This window comes from Mesoplodon densirostris, chromosome 14 (assembly GCF_025265405.1).
Source record: "Mesoplodon densirostris isolate mMesDen1 chromosome 14, mMesDen1 primary haplotype, whole genome shotgun sequence".
NCBI classification, from domain to species: Eukaryota; Metazoa; Chordata; class Mammalia; order Artiodactyla; family Ziphiidae; genus Mesoplodon; species Mesoplodon densirostris.
The window spans coordinates 60,018,233-60,039,235 of record NC_082674.1 but is presented as its reverse complement, the minus strand read 5'-3'; the positions used below and the strand labels follow the sequence as shown (position 1 = coordinate 60,039,235).

The window sequence follows — 21,003 nt, the reverse complement described above, 5'->3', positions numbered from 1 at the left end:
TCATAAAACATTTGCTTTATTTTATGTTTAATTATATATATATAACTGTTCAATCAAAGCTTCAAATGTATTTTAATAAAAATTTCTATGACTTACCAAAAGATAAATTCCTCATTCTACAGAAGGTGGTATTCTTTGTGTGAGAGTTTTCTTTTCCTCAGCAGACTTCCTAACCTACCAAGGAATAGAATATCATGACTAGAAAGTGATAACATAAGAATTGTTTTTTGAATTATCAGTTTGATGCATAGAGGTTCATCTGGAGTTCTTTTTTTTTTTTTTTGGCGGTACGCGGGCCTCTCACTGTTGTGGCCTCTCCCGTTGCGGAGCACAGGCTCCGGACGCGCAGGCCCAGCGGCCATGGCTCACGGACCCAGCCGCTCTGCAGCATGTGGGATCTTCCCAGACCGGGGCACGAACCCGTGTCCCCTGCATCGGCAGGAGGACTCTCAACCACGGCGCCACCAGGGAAGCCCCCGGAGCTCTTTAACCTAGGTTGGCCAAAGGGGTTTCTGGCTGTCACCCATTGCTAACGTGAAGTTCAGTCAAGGTGACAGCAATGAGCAAATTTCACTTCCTCCTATCATCCCAAGGTCCCAGGGCCCCCTTTATCCCACCCATATCTGAATATAAGAAAGAGTCTTGGTCTATCTATTGCCATTGTTTTTCTCTGGCAGAGTGGCTGGGAGTATTTCGGATGCTGTTGGGCCACAACCAGGGTCTGAGGGCAGAGCGTCACATGCAGGGGAGGTAGAAAGGGCATCAAGATTATACAACTGACCATCCAGGACCCTGAAAGGGCTCAGTCTTGTTTCCAGTGAGTCAGCCAAGGCTGGGCCAGACAAGATCTCGAATCCTGAAACCTGTTTCCTACTCCCAAAGCACCAGGAAAACAACACAAACAAGGTATCTGAGCTTCCTAAAATGAGATTAAACTGCTTCCACCATGAAGGTTTCCAAAGCCAAATGAAGTCAGGAATCATTTTTCATAAATATACTAAAGAACCATTCATTTCATATACACGAACTAGTAAGGCTGCATTACTCAAGGACTTTTGAATTCATTTTAGTGTGATTAACTGGGCTCCTAAAAGTAGGACTTGTTGGAGAGATTCAATCTGACATTTTAGAAATAAGGGGGAAAGGTGAGACATTTCAGATTGTTCTATAACGAAGAAAGTAAGAACTCTCCATGGAATACGGAAACATAAGTATAAACATTGTCAGTCATAACAGAGATTTCCTACTTCACAGTTTGGAGTTAGCTTATGCAGGTTGGAAGTCTAGCTCCACCGATTCTAGCTTCTAAATATGCAACCTTTGGCAAATGGCTTCACCTCCCTAGACCTCAGTTTTCTGCCCTAAGCAGGAGAAAAGTGGATAATAAAGTTCTCACCTCATAGGATTGTTGTGGGTATTAAATGAGATAACCCATATAAAGAACTTAAAACAAAGCCTGGCACATTCAGTAATAGCCGGGGTCATTCTAATTCCAGAGGCTGCTGGTAGCCGCCTCTAGACTGTCTTGAAGTGTAAAGGATGTTTCAGATGCTGAACAGTGGTTTCCTGGAAGTCACCAGCCCGTGGGCTAGAGAAGGGCCTGAGGCTTGAAGTCTTTGGGCTGTCAAGCGGCCCACTGCACTCAAACCAGAGTTCTCCTGCCATCTAGTGTCCGATGGCAGCAAATGCCTAAATTCCAAAGTCAAGGCCCCTTTTCCTTGTGTCCCTCACTCATTATTCTCCTTTTCTACTCCAGGTTCCAAGTCAGCAAAACCACTTGGCTTCCCCAAAGCTTCACGCTGTTTCACACTCTGTTTTGTTCAGGCAGCTCCCCGTGCCTGGTATGGCATTCTCTTCACCGTCTCGTGTGCCAGGCAAAAACACCCACTTGTCGCGTATCCTCTAAGGAAGCTTTCCTGAGACACTTGAACTGCTCACTTCCTTCTTGCCAGCCGCGGTCACCCCGTATTAGCACATCTCTTCCAACACTACCTGTCTGCTCCCTTCACCCTCACCAAAGCTCCCCTGTGGACCCTCGCCCCTACCGCTGTGCCTCGTGCCTAGCACGCACCAGCTACAGTTGTCCCTTGGTATCCGCGGGGGGTTGGTTACAGGACCCACTGCGCACACCAAGTCCTGACACCGACACTCAAGTATCATAGTCGGCCCTCCGTATCTGCGGATGCGGAATCCAGGGATACCGAGGGACGACTGCGTGTGTTTAATCAATGTATACACAGGACATTAAAGTTGGAGGTGGGGTTGGGCATTCCTGATAGAACTGCTCCAGGAGCTCAGAAACAGCCCACTGTTACTGCCGTATAAATGCTTCATTGTCGATTGAATATCTGTAGCCCCTGCGTTGCTCCTTTGAGGTTAATAATTTCTTATTAGAAATAAATGCATAAACATACATCTACCAACAATCCAACAGTTCCACTTCTAGATATTTACCCAAGAGAAATGGACATCTATGTCTACAAAAGACTTGCTCAAGGATGTTCATAGTCACCACTTTATTCAGAATAGCTAATAACTGGGAAAGACCCAAATGTCCATCAACAGATGAATGGAAAAACAAATTGTTGTATGTCCATTCAATGGAATACTATTCAGCAGCAAAAAGGAACTGAAGATAAGGCTCAATCTCAAAAGCGTTATGTTAGGTGAAGAAGCCAAACCCCCCAAAAAAGTACATAGGAATGATTTATAAATTCTAGAAAGGGAAAGTGTAATCTGTCGTGATAGAAAGCGGATCAGTGGTTGCCTGGGGTCTGGAGTGGGGAGATAGGGAGGGAATGGGCGGGGATTGACTGGGAAAGGGCAAGGTTTGTTAAAACACATCAAGGTGTTTACATCTAAGATCTGCGCACTTATCTGCTATGTTAATTATATTAAATATTTTTTCACTTTCTTTCAGCAGAGATTGGCACAACATTGTAAATACTTCAATTAAAAAAAAAAAGTACAAGGCTTCCCTGGTGGCGCAGTGGTTGGGAGTCCGCCTGCCGATGCAGGGGACACAGGTTCGGGCGCCGGTCCGGGAGGATCCCACATGCCGCGGAGGGGCTGGGCCCGTGAGCCATGGCCGCTGGGCCTGCGCGTCCGGAGCCTGTGCTCCGCGGCGGGAGAGGCCACAGCAGTGAGAGGCCCGCGTACCCCAAAATACATACATATATACATACATACATACATACATAAGAGGGACGGAGGGAGGTAGAGGGAAAAATGCAGTCTCGGCGCTTGCACTGCCGCCGGAGGTGGGCGAACTAGGTGAAGGAGGCCGAGAGGTGGGCGGGGACTCCAGGTGGAAGCGCCAGGGAGCGCGGGCAGAAGCTAGCCGCCGGACGTGCAGTTGCTCCTCTCGGACGCTAGGCGGCGGCGTGGGCCCGGAAAGGGCGCGCCGCGGTGACCCGGGAAGAGGCGGCGATGGGGCGGGCTCGTGCCCGGGAGTCCATGTGGGCGCCGGCGCGGCGCGGAGCAGCGCCGTGTCGCCATGGCGGAGCTGCAGCAGCTCCGGGTGCAGGAGGCGGTGGACTCTATGGTGAAGAGTCTGGAGAGAGAGAACATCCGGAAGATGCAGGTAGCGGGTCGGGGGCCGACCCGGGGGGAGCCAAGGCGGTCCGGGATTCCTGGCCCCTTCCCTCAGCCGTCGCACGATCCCCGGCGCCACTGCCTCCCTCCCTGCAGACCCGGGTCGGGGTGTCACTGGGGTCGTCGCGGCATCCTTGGAAGCTCGGCTCACCCTCAGACAGAACTTCTGGAGCTTCGGCTGAGCGGATGAAATCTGTGCTCCCTCGCCATGCGCAAGGCCGTCTGCCCCCAAGGCCAGGCCGGGGGAGGGGGTGTCCCCGGGCCAGGGTTAAGAAGCTCCCGGTGTAAGATGTTAGGCCTCCCCGACCTTCCCCACTTGCGCGGCCCCTTCTGCAGATGAGCAGCCAGAGGCCCCGAAATAGCACAGCCAGGGTGAAAGACCGGAAAGGGGACTGCGCTCGGCCTCCTCAATGGCCAGGTCATGCCCGGTTCTGTTGCACCGAACCTGGCTCCACACAGCGCTGGCTTATGTGCTGTTCCGCTTTGATCTCCTAAATGTTTTGTGGCTGCTGGTCCTGCTTCCCTAACCGGATTGTGGGTTTCCCTTGTAAAGGTGCCCCTGGAGTCAGTGGACCAGTTGCCCTCTGGTGGAATGTAGGTTACTAGATTGCTGACCTCTGAACCCTGTGGTTTAGGCGCCAGGTTTTCAGAGCTTGGCTTCATCTGACCCTCCACCACCTTCCCTGTCCACCCAGCCTTCGATTCAACAAGTGCCAATGAGCTAGCGGCAAGCAGGCTGTGAAACACTACGCTAGGCACCGAGGATAATGTTCCTGTTCGTGGTTTTAAGGTCCTGATGTCTATTCTAAGGAGAGGTGCGGGTATGATGCTTCTCCTAGCCTCTGTTGCACTCCGTGGTCATCTCTGTCCCGGAGGCTTTCCTACCTAACCTCCCTCTGCCCTCCCGCCACAGGGCCTCATGTTCCGGTGCAGCGCCGGCTGTTGTGAGGACAGCCAGGCGTCCATGCAGCAAGTGCACCAGTGCATTGAGCGCTGCCATGCACCTCTGGCTCAAGCCCAGGCCCTGGTGACCAGCGAGTTGGAGAAGTTCCAGGTGAGGAATTACAAACAAATGACTCTAGCCCTTGCTGTTGCTCTTTTGCAGATGACAAGCATTTGTTCAAAACTCTTAGCTTTAGTGTCTTGGTTCTGTGTTAACATTTGTGACAGTCCTATGGCCAACTACTCTTTACACAGTTTCAAATTTTGGAAAAAGTCCTGGAGATTGAGTGCTGTAAAAATTTCCCATAGAAACAATGTAAAAGGGAGTTAACCAAGGGAGTTCATGACCAAGAGCCTTATGTTTTTTCCCCCATAAATATCAAATACATATGTATACTGTACAGTATAAAGCTTTCTAAAACATATTAATTCATTCTTACAACAGCAGGATCCCCAGGAAAGTGGAATGGGCCAGTCTTTAAAGCGTACAGATTAGAACAAGATCCTGCCGTCATTTTGTGGATATACCCACCCAGGATGCTCCTACTTGCTACACCCAGGGGGCAGCTCCTGTGTCACTAAAGAGCGGCCATTTATATGAAGAATTATTATTGTTGACTCACTGATGCCTGACTCACAAGCCTCTTTGAGGTCACTAAGAAGCCCCCCTACAGTATCCCTCTCTGGAGCAAAGGGTATCCACAACTTCCTTTTACTCCCTTCCTCTGGATATACTTTCCTGGAACTTGGGGAAGCAGGGCCCACCTCTGAACCAGTTTTCATAGCCTGGGATTCTGTTCAAATGGAAAAATTATATCTAATGTGGTACAGTTTTACATTCTGTATAAAATTCTTCAAAATTACTGACACTATAAAAGAATAACTTCTCCAAGATCATGGAACTTCGGGGCTTTCTTTGTGTTTGACACTTTATTTTACAGATAGGGTCTTTCAAATTTTGATTCTTGAATTACTATACAACTTTCTTCTTCCATTCACTTTTCACTCCTCCAATCAGACTTACTTTCCCACTGTGCCGGAACCACTCTTGCCACTCCCTTCCATGGGAGTGGTCATTTCTCATTCTTCATCTTACTCAACCTACCTGCATCATTGACACAGTGGATTCCTCTCCCCCTCCTTAAAAATCTGTACTCAGTTGGCCACCAGGATAGGATGGCTCACTCTCCTGGTTTTCCACCTCTCTCCCTCTCTCCTTTCTTGTTCTCATTTACTGTTTTTTTTCCCTCTCCAACCTCTGAAGAGCACTGGAGTGCCCAGGGCTGTCCTTGGATCTTTTTTCTTTTCAATCTAGTTCTCTAGTCTCATAGCAAATATCATCTATATGCTGACAACTCCTACATTCATATCTTTAGACCAGCTTTACTCCTGATCTCCAGATTCATATATCCAACTGTTTCCCCCAACATCTCCACTTATTTATTTTGTTTGTCTCTCTCCCCTCACTGGAATATCAGTTCAATGAGGGCAAGAACTTTATCTGTTTTACTCATTGCTGTATTCCCCAACGTTAGAAGAGTCCCTAGCACATAGTAGATGCTCATTAAATATCCGTTGAATTGAGTATTTTTCTGTAGCAAGTACAGACCTTATAAAATCAAGGTGTTTGAAAGTCTGTAGTTGAGTAACAGTAGCCTCTAGTTCCTTCTCACCTCCTGGAAGGGGCTTCTGTACAATTTATTCTGTTATTCACCTGCTTTCTAGTGATGCTTTCCCTGGGCCCTCATGGTGCCACCCTCTGTTTCAATCAGGACAGTCTTGGTTAATTGCACGATAGTGTCACTTTAATTGATCAAGACAATCCACATAATACGTAGAAAAATACGTACCACAGAGCCTGGCACGTGATAAGCATTTGGTAAATAAAGGCCAGCCTTTCAGTTCCTCTACCCTTTTCCCTCTTGCCACAGGACCGCCTGGCCCGGTGCACTATGCATTGCAACGACAAAGCCAAAGATTCAATTGATGCAGGGAGTAAAGAGCTTCAGGTGAAGCGGCAGCTGGAGCGTTGCGTGACCACGTGTGTGGATGACCACATGAACCTCATCCCAACCATGACCAAGAAGATGAAAGAGTCTCTGTCATCCATTGGGAAATAGATGTCTGCTATCGGCCATCGGGGCTGAAGGCAGGAGTCTATTTAAAAAGAGAAATGGGGATTTGGGTTTTCTAAGGAAAGTTTATGAATGAGGAAATAAGGATGGCAGCAAGTTTAAGGCCTACATCACTTGCCTCTGGACACTGGTTCCTTTGTGTTTGAAACCTAGAAAGTGAAAAAACCTGGTGCTAAAATTGGGGTCAGAGATAGCACAGGAGAGTTTCTGTGAGCCTGAATTTCATGTGGCAAGTGCTTATCCTGGCAACAGGGAGTCTCCCTTGTACCAAACCAGAGCCCTCCAAGGTACCAGATTCTCTTAGTACACAGATACCAACAGGCTGGCAGGTTCATCTGACCTGCTTATGAGCTGGTGGAGTGTGAGGAGAGGTGTTTCTGTTTGTTGTCAACCTCCTGTTTACCAGAAGGATCACTACAACATTTCCCACAAACTGGAAATAAAATCCATGAGGTCACTAATTTAGAAGGGGAAAGGGGGCTTCTGGGGATTTGTTTTGCGTGGTTTTGTTTTGTATAAAGGGCATGAAGCTACTTTAAGATGTATAGTTGGGAGAGGTAGTTTCGATAAAAACTTTGAAAGGGTCCTTGCAGATATTCATTTCTGGCCGTCAGGATGTGGATGCGCATTTCTTTAAATTCTCACACATGACATCTTTCAGCCTGGAGACCCTGCAAAAATTTAAGAAGTGCTATCACACTGGTAGGGGAAGCAAACCTTCCCTCTGACTGGCAGCCATGATGAGCTCTGAGGCTGTCAGCAGCAGAGTCAGCTGAGTGACAAGACAATCTTGCAGTGACACTCACCCTTGAAGGGAAAGGGGATTTTGATTGTGCTATATGCTAGTCTTCAAGAATGAACAGTGAAAGAGGAATTGTTAGCTGCTTAATTAAGAGAGTTATGAAGTACTGGCTTTGGAAAAATCTGGTTTTTGTAAAACAAAATAGAATGAAAGCCTAAACCCAGTATTGCTTACTTTGCCCCCTGTGATAACAGAGCTCTGTTGAAACAATCCCTTGGCAACACGAAGGTCAAAGAAGAAAAAGTAAGCAACTCAGGGGCAAGCTGTGACTCCTTTAGAGCAAAAAACGGGACAGCCCTCCGGTACCAAATACTACTTGTGCGACATGCGTTGTTCTTGCCCCAGTTCTGGCACCTTATCATTGTATTAAGGACCTTGTGTTTTTACCAACTTATTACTTGAAATGATAATATAGCCTGTCTGTTTGCTGTTTCAAGACTGTGATATATTTTCCTAGTGGTTTGGTTTTAAAAATACATGACTTAATTTTTCTTCCACTATTGTGTTTCTTTCCTTATATCTGGCCAGTGAATATATAACTTTCTCAGGATGCTTCTCTTTGTAATGTGTGAAATAAATTTAAGAGGTCCAGGGGAGTGAAAATTAGTTATATGTTATGGTTCGGATGCTTGTAAATGAGAAGAACTTTGAGGGCATGCTAGGACACTACAAATTGAAGTCTGTTAATGTAAAAAGACAGAAACTATAAGGCTGAAAAAAAATTCAATATCCACATCAGTTCTCTAGCTTCAACTAAACACTAACAACAAAAAATGGAAAAGACAGTTATGACCCCTCTAGAGAAAATGCAATGCCTGGGATTTTGAGTGCCAAGAGAGTACAAAATAGATGAGTTTAAGTCTTTACTATCACTGGTATTTAAATAGAGTCATTCCTGAACATTAGGAATGAACTGAATCTGAACCATCCCCTACTTAAAATCACTAATGCTTTTCTATTTTGGCCTAAGTCTTCTATAATCCCAATTGTATCTGATTCATAAATGTGGATGCACCTATTTTGGATAACTTAACTAGGAACAAGTCAGAGACCACGGTTTACACCTACACTCTTGATTTGAAAATCGTATTAGAGATCATTTGTGTGCTGCACTTCACGTTTTATACAGAGAGACAATGTACGTTAAGTGGGGTTTTGGAGGCATTGTTAACAAGCATTGCAGGACCGACCATGGGGAATACACTTCTGGGCTCTAGATTCAAAGTCTTGGAAACTGAGGCCCAAACACCCTCTCTTATGGTGCAGAGGTCACTCACTAACTGAGCTGTTACCAGAACCCTAGACTTAGCATGACATTCTCCTGTGGGAGTACAGGCAAACCTCCGAGATACTACAGGTTCTGTTGGAGACCACCACAGTGAAGCAAATGTCTCAATAAAGCAAGTCACACATGAATTATTTGGTATGATCACAGATCACCATAACAAATGTGATGAAAAGTTTGAAATACTGTTAAGAATTACCAAAATGACACAGAGACACCAAGTGAACAAATGCTGTTGGAAAAAGAAAAAATGGCACCAAGAGATTTGTTAGACTCAGGGTTGCCACAAACCTTCCTTCTGTTTAAAACAAAAACAAAAACGCAGTATCTGCAAAGCACAACACAGGGCAGCGCAATACATGGACATATCCCCACACATGCAAAGAAATATTAGGGGCCCACTCCTCTAGAGCTCATTTTCATTTGGTACATATGAATAAGACACATGTTGCAACTCACAAAGACACGGGATTAACCAGGCTCCTTCCGAAGCTAGAGGCGCACCCCCATTTTACAGACGGGAAAGAACGGGGTTCCCGAAGGTCCCATCCCTCCGTCCTGGCCAATCGCTGGCGGCGCAACCGGAAGCTTGGGACTGATCGACACGCTCAGGCCTTCCCTAAGTATCGCGAGGTAAAGCGGGAAAGCGGCCGACAATCAATTGGCTAACGGAGTGAGTGACGTCAGACGCAAAGCGCCGGGCCTACTGCTGGGGCGAGAGGGCCGACTCAAGTTCCGTTTGGAGGCGTTTTTGAGCTCCTCGAGTAGACATCATGAGCAAAGCTCACCCTCCCGAGTTGAAGAAGTAAGTATGTGTGAGGCCCGCGCCCAAATGGCAGCTTATTTGTGTGCCTCGGGTTCCTTAGATCCTCCGCCATTCCCGAGAGTGCGCCTGGCGTGCGTCTTCTGGTCCGTGGCCGCCGAGATCCGGGCCGGTGTCCCGCGATTCGGGGCCTAAGACCCGCTCAGACGTAGCATTTCGTCCCGGTGGGCAAGGTTACCAGAGGCAGCAAGGCGCCTCCGCCCGCCGAGTTGCATCCCAGGCAGGAGCACCAGGCCCTGTCTCCCGCACGCTCTCGCTGGTTACTTGAAGATTTTGAATGCCACCCTTTGTTGAACATCTTGAGTAGCATCATGTTCTAGATAAGGTGGCTGGAGAGTAAGTCTATAAGGAACTAAGGAGATGGGTGGAATGGAAGTGTTTGATAGTATCTGAGGAATCAAAAGCCGCCTTAATCTTAGAGTGTGTTTGTAGCTGTTTCTTTGAGCTTTAACTTAGAAATCACATTCCTTTTTCTTGTTTTCTTGTTCTTAGGTTAAACTTGAGTGTCGTGTGATATCTTGCTCTGTTAACAGAGCTGTGTGAGAATATTCATTTTTTCTAATTAGAGAAGGCTAGGTTGTTTGGGGGGCGGGGGTGGGGTTTGAACCCAGGAAAGTCAACTCAAAGTAGGATATTCCTACTTTAGATAAGGCCCATTTTAAAGTTTTAGCGTCCTCAAACACTCTTGGTTGAACTTAGCATGGGCCATGTTTCCTAAGTAATTTCTCTGTCTTGTTTATACTATGTAATGCCAGAATTCTGGCTGTAGTAGTTGGATAGCACAAAGGATGGAAAATTGGTCCAGGGATCAGTTTGTGAGGCAGCCAGCCATCTGGTCTGCCGTGTGTACAGTTCATTTATTATCAGCCCCATAAAGAAGTCAGACTTAAGAAAAAGTTCATATTTAATGATTTTACACTTAAATGCACATTTGTATTGAAGCCATCTTTGCAAAAACTCGTGTGTATTTTAGTTGGATCTGTTATAAATTTAAGACAATTATTAAATCATAAGCCTAACATTAAGGAAAAAAACTGTTGCTGTGAAAATGCTTATCCAAGTTATCCTTTTATTGGTGAGCTGGTACAATCTTACGTGTCCTCTGGCTTCATCAGGAACTGGTGAAATGGTAATTATTTTTTAACAGAAGGACCATTCTGTATTTGTAAGGTTTCCTTTTTGATTCTTAAGACATTATTTGAGAATTTCAGAGGATGAAACTAGTTTTAATACCTTTCTCTTCTTATCTTTAGATTTCATGAATTGTGAAATCCTGGCAGGTCTGCCTCCAAAATGACTTTTAATTTTTTTCTTCCTTTAACTTCTCACAAATAACCATCTTTTACACTTTTATACCATCCTCCTGGTTTAGCATAACTCATTGGTTCTTAACTGAGGGGATGGGAGTCTGGTTCTATCAGCATCTAGTAGGAAGAGACCAGGGTTGCTGCTAAAACTTTCTACAATGCACTGGATATCATGCAACAACAGAACTATCGGGCCCCAGATTTCAGTATGCTGAGGTTGAGATACACTGGCCTAACCAAATTCTTTGTCCTGCTCTTAAAAGTCAATGCCAGAGTAGTCTTTTTTTTCCTTCTTCCAGTTTTTTTGAGATATAATTGACATACAGCACTGTGTAAGTCTAAGGTGTATAGCATAATGATTTGACTTACACATGCCACAGTAGTCTTGCCATTGGCTGGTTCTGCTGCAATAACTTATTGCTGTATACATAACAAAGTCCAGATTTCTTGACTCAGCATTCAAGCTCCTCCATCAGAAATCCAGGCACCAGATATTACACACACTAACATTTGAGTGCTGTGTTCTCCAGCCAAACTGAACCATTTGATTTTGCTCAAACTTTTTCACTGTTGTGACTTTGGAAATTTTACTTAACCTTTCTGAGCCTCAGTTCCCCATCTATTAAATGCTGATACTTATTATTAATTTGTATGTATGTGATTTATAAAAGCCATCATAGGATTAAATAAGCTCATGTGTGTTATATTTGTTTTATATAACATATCCTATTAAAATAGATTATTTTATATATCATACTATATCTTTTTATTTGTAAAAACCTATCCTCTTACACCTTCTGTCAGGCCCTTTCTCTTATTTATCTTTGAATTCTCCCGTGATTTATATTAAAATTGAATGAAATTTCATATTTTTTAGCCTATAACTGGAAGAGGTAAAAACTGGTTTGACTACATGTCTTCATATTCTCATACTACCCTGCTGAGATGGAATTTTCTTGTTTAATTCAGATTATTTAAAACTTCAAAATATGCATTTATTTTGCTAAAGCGTAATTATGTGTTGAAGACTATCCTGAACACTTAAGATTGATGTTTAATATTAAATAAAACAATACTACTTATTGTCTCAAATATAAAATAAAATAAAATAAAATACCTATTGGATTGGGTATAGTTTGAATACCTTCTGGTTTCTTCACAACTTTGTTTGGTTTTGGAAATAGCTAAAAATATAACCAAATCTTTGTTTTTCTGTTATGGTTGTAAAATCCTGTCATTGAAAGTTAGGTCAGTATTGAACAACAAGAATGGTTTGTAATTCACATCAGTATAAAGATGCAATTTAATGTACATTAATGTATTATAAATCCATTCCATTTTTGTTTATCTTCCCCTTCCCAAATCATATTGCTCAGTTAGTATAAGTACTAACTGAGGTAGCCCATCACTCTCTCATCCTTTACCACAATACAGTTTTTACTCTTTTAAATTTCATTATTCCTATTGTGTATATTTTAACAGATTATCTTGACTATACCTACTTTTGTGCTTACTTGTGCTTAAATTTTTTTAATTAGTTACATAATCTTTGCCCCTTTTGCTTTTTCAGATTTATGGACAAGAAGTTATCATGTAAGTCTTTTTGGTTTTTTATTTTCGGGCTTTTTTTTTAAATATTAAATTCCTTTTTACATGTGCCTTGGTGGTATATAATGTTTGAAGGAGCAACATAAAAATTCAAAGCACACAGAACCTCTGATTCATATCCATTAATTAAGCAGGTTTATCAAAATTCTAACTAGACAGTTTTATTTACTTAATTTTTGATACTTAGGAAGTTTCACAGTACTTCAGACTCTTCATTACTTCATATAAGCCCTCTCTCACTTTGATAAAATTAACAGTATTTTCTATTTTCTATTTGAAAACTTAACTTTTTTCCTTAAAACAAAGGACAGACAAGGACTAAAATCTAACCTGTACAGTACTCGAAGTATATAGGGGTTAAGACCATGGCTTTAGGGGCAAGCAGCCTTCAGTTTGAATTCCAGCTGTACCCCACAGTAACTGTATAATCTTGAACCAGTTACTTAAAAATGCTGTACTTCAGTTCCTTCATAAAAAGTCAGGATAATTCTACTTTATAGGATTCTTATAAGTTTAACTGTGAAAGTAAATGTAAAATGTTTAGCCCAGTGCTTGGCCTATAGTAAAGATAGTAGATTATACATCTCAAATACCTGAGTTTTATCTCACCTAGTTTTTTAAATTTATTTGGTTGCTCTGGGTCTTTAGTTGCGGCAGGCGGGCTCCTTAGTTGCGGCAGGTGAACCCTTAGTTGTGGCATGCACGTGGGATCTGGTTTCCTGACCAGGAATCAAACCTGGGCCCCCTACATTGGGAGCGCAGAGTCTTAACCACTGTGCCACCAGGGAAATCCCTATCTCACCTAATTTTTAATGAATAGTTTAGTTGATAATTAATGGTCAGTTTTATTAAAATGTCTTTTTCCCTTTACACAGTGAAATTAAATGGTGGCAGACATGTCCAAGGAATATTGAGGGGATTTGATCCCTTTATGAATCTTGTGATAGATGAATGTGTGGAGATGGCAACTAGTGGGCAACAGAACAATATTGGAATGGTGGTAAGTAAAGACACAAGATTTCTCTTAAGAGATTTCATTTTTCTTTTGGAATAAGCATTAACGTCCCTTCTATCAAACTCTTGGGTTAAACTGAAGTTAGGCAAATTTCAGGCAAGATTAGACATCCATCTCCCTTTTAGTTTAACTTAATGACAGTTATTCAACTGTGATAATACCCCAGTTACCTGTAGGTTAGATCCAAATCTTACACAGAACCCACTGAGGTCCTTAGACTTGAAATGGCTGTTAGAAATCATTTTTGAGCTTTATTCTATAATAGAGACGCATACTTGTTCCTTCATTAGAGCGGTAGTTCTCAATCTTAGTTGTATTTTAGAATCAAATTAGTCTAGGATGCAGCCTAGAGTTTTTTAAAGTTCCCCAGGTGAAATGGTACAGATGAACTTATTTGCAAAGCAGAAACAGAGACAAAGATGTAGAGAACAAATTTATGGTTACAGGGGCCGGCGGGCAGGGGTGATTTGGGAGATTGGGATTGACATATATATAGCACTGTGTGTAAAATAGATAACTAATGAGAACCTACTGTATAACACAGGGAACTCAATACTCTGTAATGGCCTCTATGGGAAAAGAATCTAAAAAAGAGTAGATATATGTATATGTATAACAGATTCACTTTGCTGTACAGCAGAAACTAACACAACATTGTAAACCAACTATACTCCAATAAAAAAATTTTTTTTAAGTTCCCCAGGTGGTTCTAATGTAAGGCAAAGATTAACCAGTGATTGAGAGCATTTACAATCAGTCATTGAGGAGTTGTTTGTTTTTTGTTTTTGGGGGGATTTTTTTGCGATATGTGGGCCTCTCACTGTTGTGGCCTCTCCCATTGCGGAGCACAGGCTCCGGACGCGCAGGCTCAGCGGCCTTGGCTCACGGGGCCCAGCCGTTCCGCGGCATGTGGGATCTTCCCGGAATGAACCCATGTCCCCTGCATCGGCAGGCGGACTCTCAACCACTGCGCCACCAGGGAAGCCCTGAGGAGTTTTTTTAAAAGCAAGCAAACAAAAATTATGCCTAGAGTCCACCTCAAAGCAATTGAAACTATATCTCTAAGGGTGCTGCTCTCTTTTTTTGTTAAAAGATATTGTGTAATTTTAACATGTAGTGAGGATTACTGCTTATCAAACTTTAACATGCCAAGAATTCCCAGAAAATCTTGTTAAAATGCAGATCCTAATTCAATAGGTATGGGATGGCACCTGAGATTTTACATTTCTAACAAGTGCCCATTTGATGCAGATCTGCCAGGTCACAGATCACGCTTTTGGGATTTAATTGTATATATAATTAACCTAGATTTTCTGGTTTATCACACTCAAAAAGTAGTCAAGGTAAAAGTTGCAAGGGATACAATGACAGCCATTCACATGGAGAAAATAGGAGGAAAACAGATGCTGACTTCTTAATCATAGGAGCAAACGTTTCTGCATTCAATAGGCCATAGTGGTATGACTGCCGAAGAAGAGTTTGTCGATGTTTGTCAACAAGACCCAGACTTTGAATTCCACTCTGCCCAACACAGGACAGTATACCCAGTCAGTGTTAAGTCTGAGTTACCTGGGCAGGGTGAATCAAAACAGACAATTTAGCTTTAGCAAATCATTGAGCATGTAGACCTCTAAGAAGAGGTGGTAAGAGTTCCTAATCATTAGCCTTGATTTTGCCTCACTTTTTAAAGTTTGAGCAGTAAAAGGGTGTAATTTTTTAATCACCCTTTCCAAGGCTTGTGTTATTGCTTATTTCAAGTGTATTTCCATTACTGCATTTTGAAAAGCAAATCAGTAGTCAGGGTTAGAGAAACAACTTGGAATCTCTAGCTATGAGACTCCCCGCCCACCCCCACACGTTTCATGTAAACCTGCCTTCTTTCCAGGTACAGTCTCCTTGAGCTTCTGTTAAAAATGAATAAAAGTATGGGCAAATCATTAGCAACAGTTTCTTATAAAAACAGTTTTAAAATACCCCAAGATTTCCCCCTAGCCATTCCTTTTACAGATTAGGAAATCTTCATTCTAATAGAGGGTAGATTAGGATTTTGGTTCATATGTCAACAAATTTGCTAAAAAAGGATTCAAGAAGGAATTGACATCTAAAGTTCTTAACTTGGGAAGATAACTTTTAGAGAATGTGTGGCACTTCTTGGAATTTGTATCAGAGAAGGAATTGAGCCTAGATCATGGATCTTTCTCTTAATTTTCTCCCTAAATTTTGATGGGCTTAATTTTCTTTACACGGAAATTGGTTAAAAGCAGTGTCTTCCCAAGTCATTCAAATAACGAGCACCTACTTACCGTGTTAGGCAGTCTGCTCCTCCACCTCTGATGGGTGTTGTGTGACTAAAAATTAAAGTCTTGTGTTAGTAGGTGCTAATTCTTGTGGCTGAGTTCACTTTGAAAATGAAATAATGATAATATATCAATTGTCTTTAATTTAAAAAACAGTCTAAAGAAAATGGAAGGATAGCTTTTCTAAGGAAAAAAGGGGAAACAAGTTACAGTTTTGTTTTTTCACAAGTTGTTTGGCTAAGGAGACAGTTACGTTGGCATCATTATTCCCTTGTCCAATCAGTGGCCCATTGAGGCCACTGAAATTACTTAATAGTATTTTTTCTTTCATTTCCTCATCTTTAATTTGAGGAGAGTTTAACAGACTGGATGGTATTTGGTACATGATTCAAGACCCGTAGATTTGAAATTAAATATTTACTGGGTAAAGTATATATGAAATGAATGTTCCTGCTAATTTGTGTGGATTATACCATACACATACTAAAGGCTGGCACTGAAACATGTTATAAAATTAAATGTGACATTTTGAGCATTCTTTATTTTTGTGTTGGCAACCAAAATATTTGTATTTTGGCTATACTTGTAATCAGCTATACATGTATACATATATCCCCATATCTCTTCCCTCTTGCGTATCCCTCCCTCCCACCCTCCCTATCCCACCCCTCTAGGTGGTCACAAAGCACCGAGCTGATCTCCCTGGAGTCACAGTATATTATTTTAGATTGGAGTAATGACAAAATCTAGATTTTTAAGTTATGAGAACTGAGATCAAAACTGCCCCAAAGAATCGTTTGGTCTGAAAAATAAAAACTTGCATAGCTGCCTTTGTTGGAAACTCAGCTTCTCACTTAGGCATCAGAAACATTTCTCTCTGAATTGAAAATTGATACAAGTTTCAATTAAAAAGGCCTTGGAAGGAAGGATAGAATGGTAACATTTTTAGAGTAGGAAGGGACAGGAGATCGTTTAGCCCAGCCCTTCCATTTAACTGAAAGAGAAACCTAGGCTCAGACAGGGGAAGTGACACATCACTGATTAGTGGCAAGCTCAGAACTAGAACCCAGGTCTCCTGGTTCTTCTTCTTTTTTTTTTTTTTTTACAACTTTATTGGAGTATAATTGCTTCACAATGGTGTGTTAGTTTCTGCTTTATAACAAAGTGAATCAGTTATACATATACATGTGTTCCCATATCCCTTCCCTCTTGCGTCTCCCTCCCTCCCACCCTCCCTATCCCACCCCTCCAGGCGGTCACAAAGCACCGAGCTGATCTCCCTGTGCTATGCGGCTGCTTCCCACTAGCTAGCTACCTTACGTTTGGTAGTGTATATATGTCCATGCCTCTCTCTCGCTTTGTCACAGCTTACCCTTCCTCCTCCCCATATTCTCAAGTCCATTCTCAAGTAGGTCTGTGTCTTTATTCCTGTTTTACCCCTAGGTTCTTCATGACATTTTTTTTCTTAAATTCCATATATATGTGTTAGCATATGGTATTTGTCTTTCTCTTTCTGACTTACTTCACGCTATATGAGAGACTCTAGGTCTATCCACCTCATTACAAATAGCTCAATTTCATTTCTTTTTATGGCAGAGTAATATTCCATTGTATGTATGTGCCACATCTTCTTTATCCATTCATCCGATGATGGACACTTAGGTTGTTTCCATCTCCGGGCTATTGTAAATAGAGCTGCAATGAACATTTTGGTACATGACTCTTTTTGAATTATGGTTTTCTCAGGGTATATGCCCAGTAGTGGGATTGCTGGGTCGTATGGTCGTTCTATTTGTAGTTTTTTAAGGAACCTCCATACTGTTCTCCATAGTGGCTGAACCAATTCACATTCCCACCAGCAGTGCAAGAGTGTCCCCTTTTCTCCACACCCTCTCCAGCATTTATTGTTTCTAGATTTCTTGATGATGGCCATTCTGACTGGTGTGAGATGATACCTCATTGTAGTTTTGATTTGCATTTCTCTAATGATTAATGATGTTGAGCATCCTTTCATGTGTTTGTTGGCAGCCTGTATATCTTCTTTGGAGAAATGTCTATTTAGGTCTTCTGCCCAAACTTAATAGTATTAAATTAAGAATAGTATTAAGAATGTGTGTATTCTGAAGGGGGTGGCGTAATTTGTTTGGGGGATCTGTCAGGTGGATAATTACATAACAATGTCTTGACCAGCCTCTTATCTTCTGAGACATCCCCAGAGTGTAGTCAGTAGCGTCAACTCTGTCTTATTTCCTAAGGATTCTACTCCACTCCAAGGTTCCCCTAAGAATGTAGTAAAAATTGTGTCTTTTTTTGATGCTACATATTTCAGGTGATCAGGCTTTGTGCTTCTGTAGCTCCATATTATGTTTGTATTCTTTATTAGGCAGTTGTGCCCTTGCAAGAGACTTTAAAAGCCTGAGCAGCACTTTGCCAATACTTAGTATTGAAGCCCAACGAAGGAGCAATATGGAATTCGGGACCTGATGGTTCCAGTTTGATTTGGAGAATGGGGCCTCGAGCACAGTGGGAAAAGAGGTAGAGTGCTGCACAACAGAGGTGTTCACGACAAACCTTAACTGTGTATTATGTGAGAAGGCAAAGAAGTGTGTGATACCATTTTAGAAAATGTTGATGAAAGTAGTGGTTTTGTTTTTTAATGATGGCAAAAAGGAAAAGCCCACAGATCTGAAAATCTTAGTTACCTGAAATAACTTCTCTCCACCACCCTCCACGTCTAGGGAAAGTGTCAGAAAGGGACAAATTTAGGAGGGAGCTAGGAAAGAAGCCTACTTGTTTTTCATGCTTTTATCAGTGAGATGTGATGTTCATCATCTGTTGCAAATAAGCCAGGAGTTTAAAACTCTTGAGAACTAGGTAATCATGTTGTTTAGCTTTCTTCTTTTCCTAACTTGTAAGAAGAGTAAGAATCTGTAGTTTCCTTCAATCCCCATTGTCATTTTCAGGGCCTTGTTCTCTTTAATGCAGCTCTTTAATTCTTTGCCACCTTCTCACCATACTCATTGCTGTTTGCCTCTGCCAGGCTCCAAGACACTTTCCCACCTGTCATGTTCCTTTCCAGTCTGTCAGCTGCGGTAATCACATGGAGGTTCATTTGTTTACTTAACAGTACTTAACCTTTTGTGTGTCTGCCACAGCTTAGGCACTGGGGATGGTGCACCAAGCAAAGTCCCTGCCTCATAGAAATGACACTGGAGTGAGGAAGATAGTAAATGATACTGTATGTAATAAATAAAGCAAGTAGAATGAGAGGAGGAAAGAACAAGTTACAGCTATTTTTCCACCACCTGCCTACAAGCATAGCTCCACTTTGATCTTACTCAGAATGCCTCCATTTCTAATAAATCGTTCCACATCCCTCATCCCACTCCTGTCCTTTTCACCTATCCAGCTCTACTTGAACTGATCTGTGATTGCATTATCTACAGTCCACCAGGGGCTCCTTATTTTCATAGTCCCCTTCCAGTTTGACTTATTTTTCTATCCCTCTTTACCAGCCATTACCAGCCATTTCACCTATGCTGTCATGAGTATCCTGGCTTATCTTTTATAGAATGGCTACTATATCAGGCACTGTGCCCCTGGGGCCTTTTCTTTATAACGTTCTTCCTGCCTCTTAAGTGTCCCCCACCCCCATTCTCTTATATACGCTTTTGCCAAAACAGTGGTCATTCCCCCAGCTCTGAAACTGTCACTGGTTCATTGTTGGTTTCATGATGCTTTCCAAACACTTTTAAGATTGGTGTTTGAGGCCTTCTAAGATTAGGTGCGAACTGTCTTTGTTTACCACTTCCTTTCATAACCGTTTACTTTATTCAGATTAGATTTTTCCTTATCCCCTTACACTTTTTCATCTCAGTTCTGTCTAGAATTTCCTATCTTCCTGTCAAAATTGTACCCAATTTTCAAGACCCAGCTAAAATGTCATCTTCAGAAATCCTACTTTTTCCAACTTCCATCCTGGTTTGTTCCCTCAATGATCTTATACCCCTAAACTGACTGATGTATTCTGCTGTACCTATTTTTCCCACTAACTTATGGATCCCTTAGGGGCAGGGATGGGCACGTTCGTTTGAGTCCTGCAGTTTAAGTGAAATGGGTCATTGGAGACTGGTCTCAAAAAGGTACTTGTTAGCCTTCGATCTAGATGTGCATCTCATTATGAAGGGCTTAGTGGCTTCATGTCATTATTAAAAGACTGGAATTATTTTGCGTTCCTGTGACCAGGAAAAAAGCCTCACAAACTGACATTTAATAACCGAAAAACCATTAATGATTTGATGAAATCAAATCATTTTAATCATCGATATGTCTGTTAAATGAATTGTGTTCTTTCAAATTCATTTTATCTTTCTTAGGTAATACGAGGAAATAGTATCATCATGTTAGAAGCTTTGGAACGAGTATGAACAATGGCTGTCTTCACCAGAGCAATCAACTGCTTCCACATGTCCCCTCACATTTTACTACGATGAAAATTGGGTCGTGTACATTTTCTTACTGAACTTTTTTGTTAAATAAACTTCTGTAATAGTCAAAAATGCTTTCTCAGCTGTTCTGAACATAGAAGATTTGCTCTTATTCTGATTTTTTTCTATCATGACCTGTTCCTGGTTGTGACTGATTTGTTCACGGGTGTTGTTTTTTGTTTTTTTTAGGGGTGTTTTTTGGCCATGCTGGGTCTTCGTAGTTGCGTGCAGGCTTTCTCTAGTTACAGTGAGCGGGGGCTACTCTTTATTGCAGTGCACGGGCTTCTCATTATGGTGGCTTCTCTCGTTGCAGAGCAGAGGCTCTAGACGCTCGGGCTTCAGTAGTTGTGGCGCACGGGCTTAGCTCTACAGCATGTGAGATCTTCCCGGACCAGCGATTGAACCCGTGTCCCCTGCATTAGCAGGTGGATGCTCATCCACTGGAAGTCCCCGAGGTTTTTAATGCATTAAAATACAAGAATCTTATTAAATATGAAACATTGGCAAGGATGCCCATTTTCTGTATCTTTTACCACTGAACAGAGATAAAGAAGCTGCAAGCCTGAGTGGGTTTCTTCTGAAACATTAACTGGAATTTTCAAAGTTCTTGCCATAACTGACAAACTCTGACTTTTTCACATACGTTTACATACCAAGTACGGTTTTGCTCTAACAACACAGGTTTGAATTGTGCAGGCCCACTTCTAT

The 21,003-nt window shown here is 42.3% G+C and overlaps 2 protein-coding genes across 2 annotated transcripts; both read left to right on the top strand.

Moving 5' to 3' along the window:
- The first annotated feature begins 3,419 nt into the window (after positions 1–3,419).
- On the top strand, positions 3,420–7,983 carry FAM136A (family with sequence similarity 136 member A). The gene is made up of 3 exons (XM_060117773.1): positions 3,420–3,583; positions 4,508–4,648; positions 6,468–7,983. The coding sequence occupies exons 1-3, from the start codon at positions 3,497–3,499 to the stop codon at positions 6,654–6,656; spliced, it is 417 nt and encodes a 138-aa protein (XP_059973756.1). The 5' UTR covers positions 3,420–3,496; the 3' UTR covers positions 6,657–7,983.
- Positions 7,984–9,435: 1,452 nt separating this feature from the next.
- Positions 9,436–20,367, top strand: SNRPG (small nuclear ribonucleoprotein polypeptide G). The gene is made up of 4 exons (XM_060117115.1): positions 9,436–9,563; positions 12,459–12,481; positions 13,372–13,496; positions 20,185–20,367. The coding sequence occupies exons 1-4, from the start codon at positions 9,532–9,534 to the stop codon at positions 20,233–20,235; spliced, it is 231 nt and encodes a 76-aa protein (XP_059973098.1). The 5' UTR covers positions 9,436–9,531; the 3' UTR covers positions 20,236–20,367.
- Positions 20,368–21,003: the final 636 nt, after the last annotated feature.

What these genes read in the sequence shown, in the direction of transcription:
- FAM136A (XM_060117773.1), top strand. Translation starts at nt 3,497, where the DNA reads ATGGCGGAGCTGCAGCAGCTCCGGGTGCAGGAGGCGGTGGACTCTATG. An exon ending in AGAACATCCGGAAGATGCAG is followed by an intron (nt 3,584 to 4,507) that starts GTAGCGGGTCGG and finishes CTCCCGCCACAG; the next exon opens with GGCCTCATGTTCCGGTGCAG. An exon ending in GCGAGTTGGAGAAGTTCCAG is followed by an intron (nt 4,649 to 6,467) that starts GTGAGGAATTAC and finishes CTCTTGCCACAG; the next exon opens with GACCGCCTGGCCCGGTGCAC.
- SNRPG (XM_060117115.1), top strand. Translation starts at nt 9,532, where the DNA reads ATGAGCAAAGCTCACCCTCCCGAGTTGAAGAA. An exon ending in CACCCTCCCGAGTTGAAGAA is followed by an intron (nt 9,564 to 12,458) that starts GTAAGTATGTGT and finishes TTGCTTTTTCAG; the next exon opens with ATTTATGGACAAGAAGTTAT. An exon ending in TATGGACAAGAAGTTATCAT is followed by an intron (nt 12,482 to 13,371) that starts GTAAGTCTTTTT and finishes CCCTTTACACAG; the next exon opens with TGAAATTAAATGGTGGCAGA.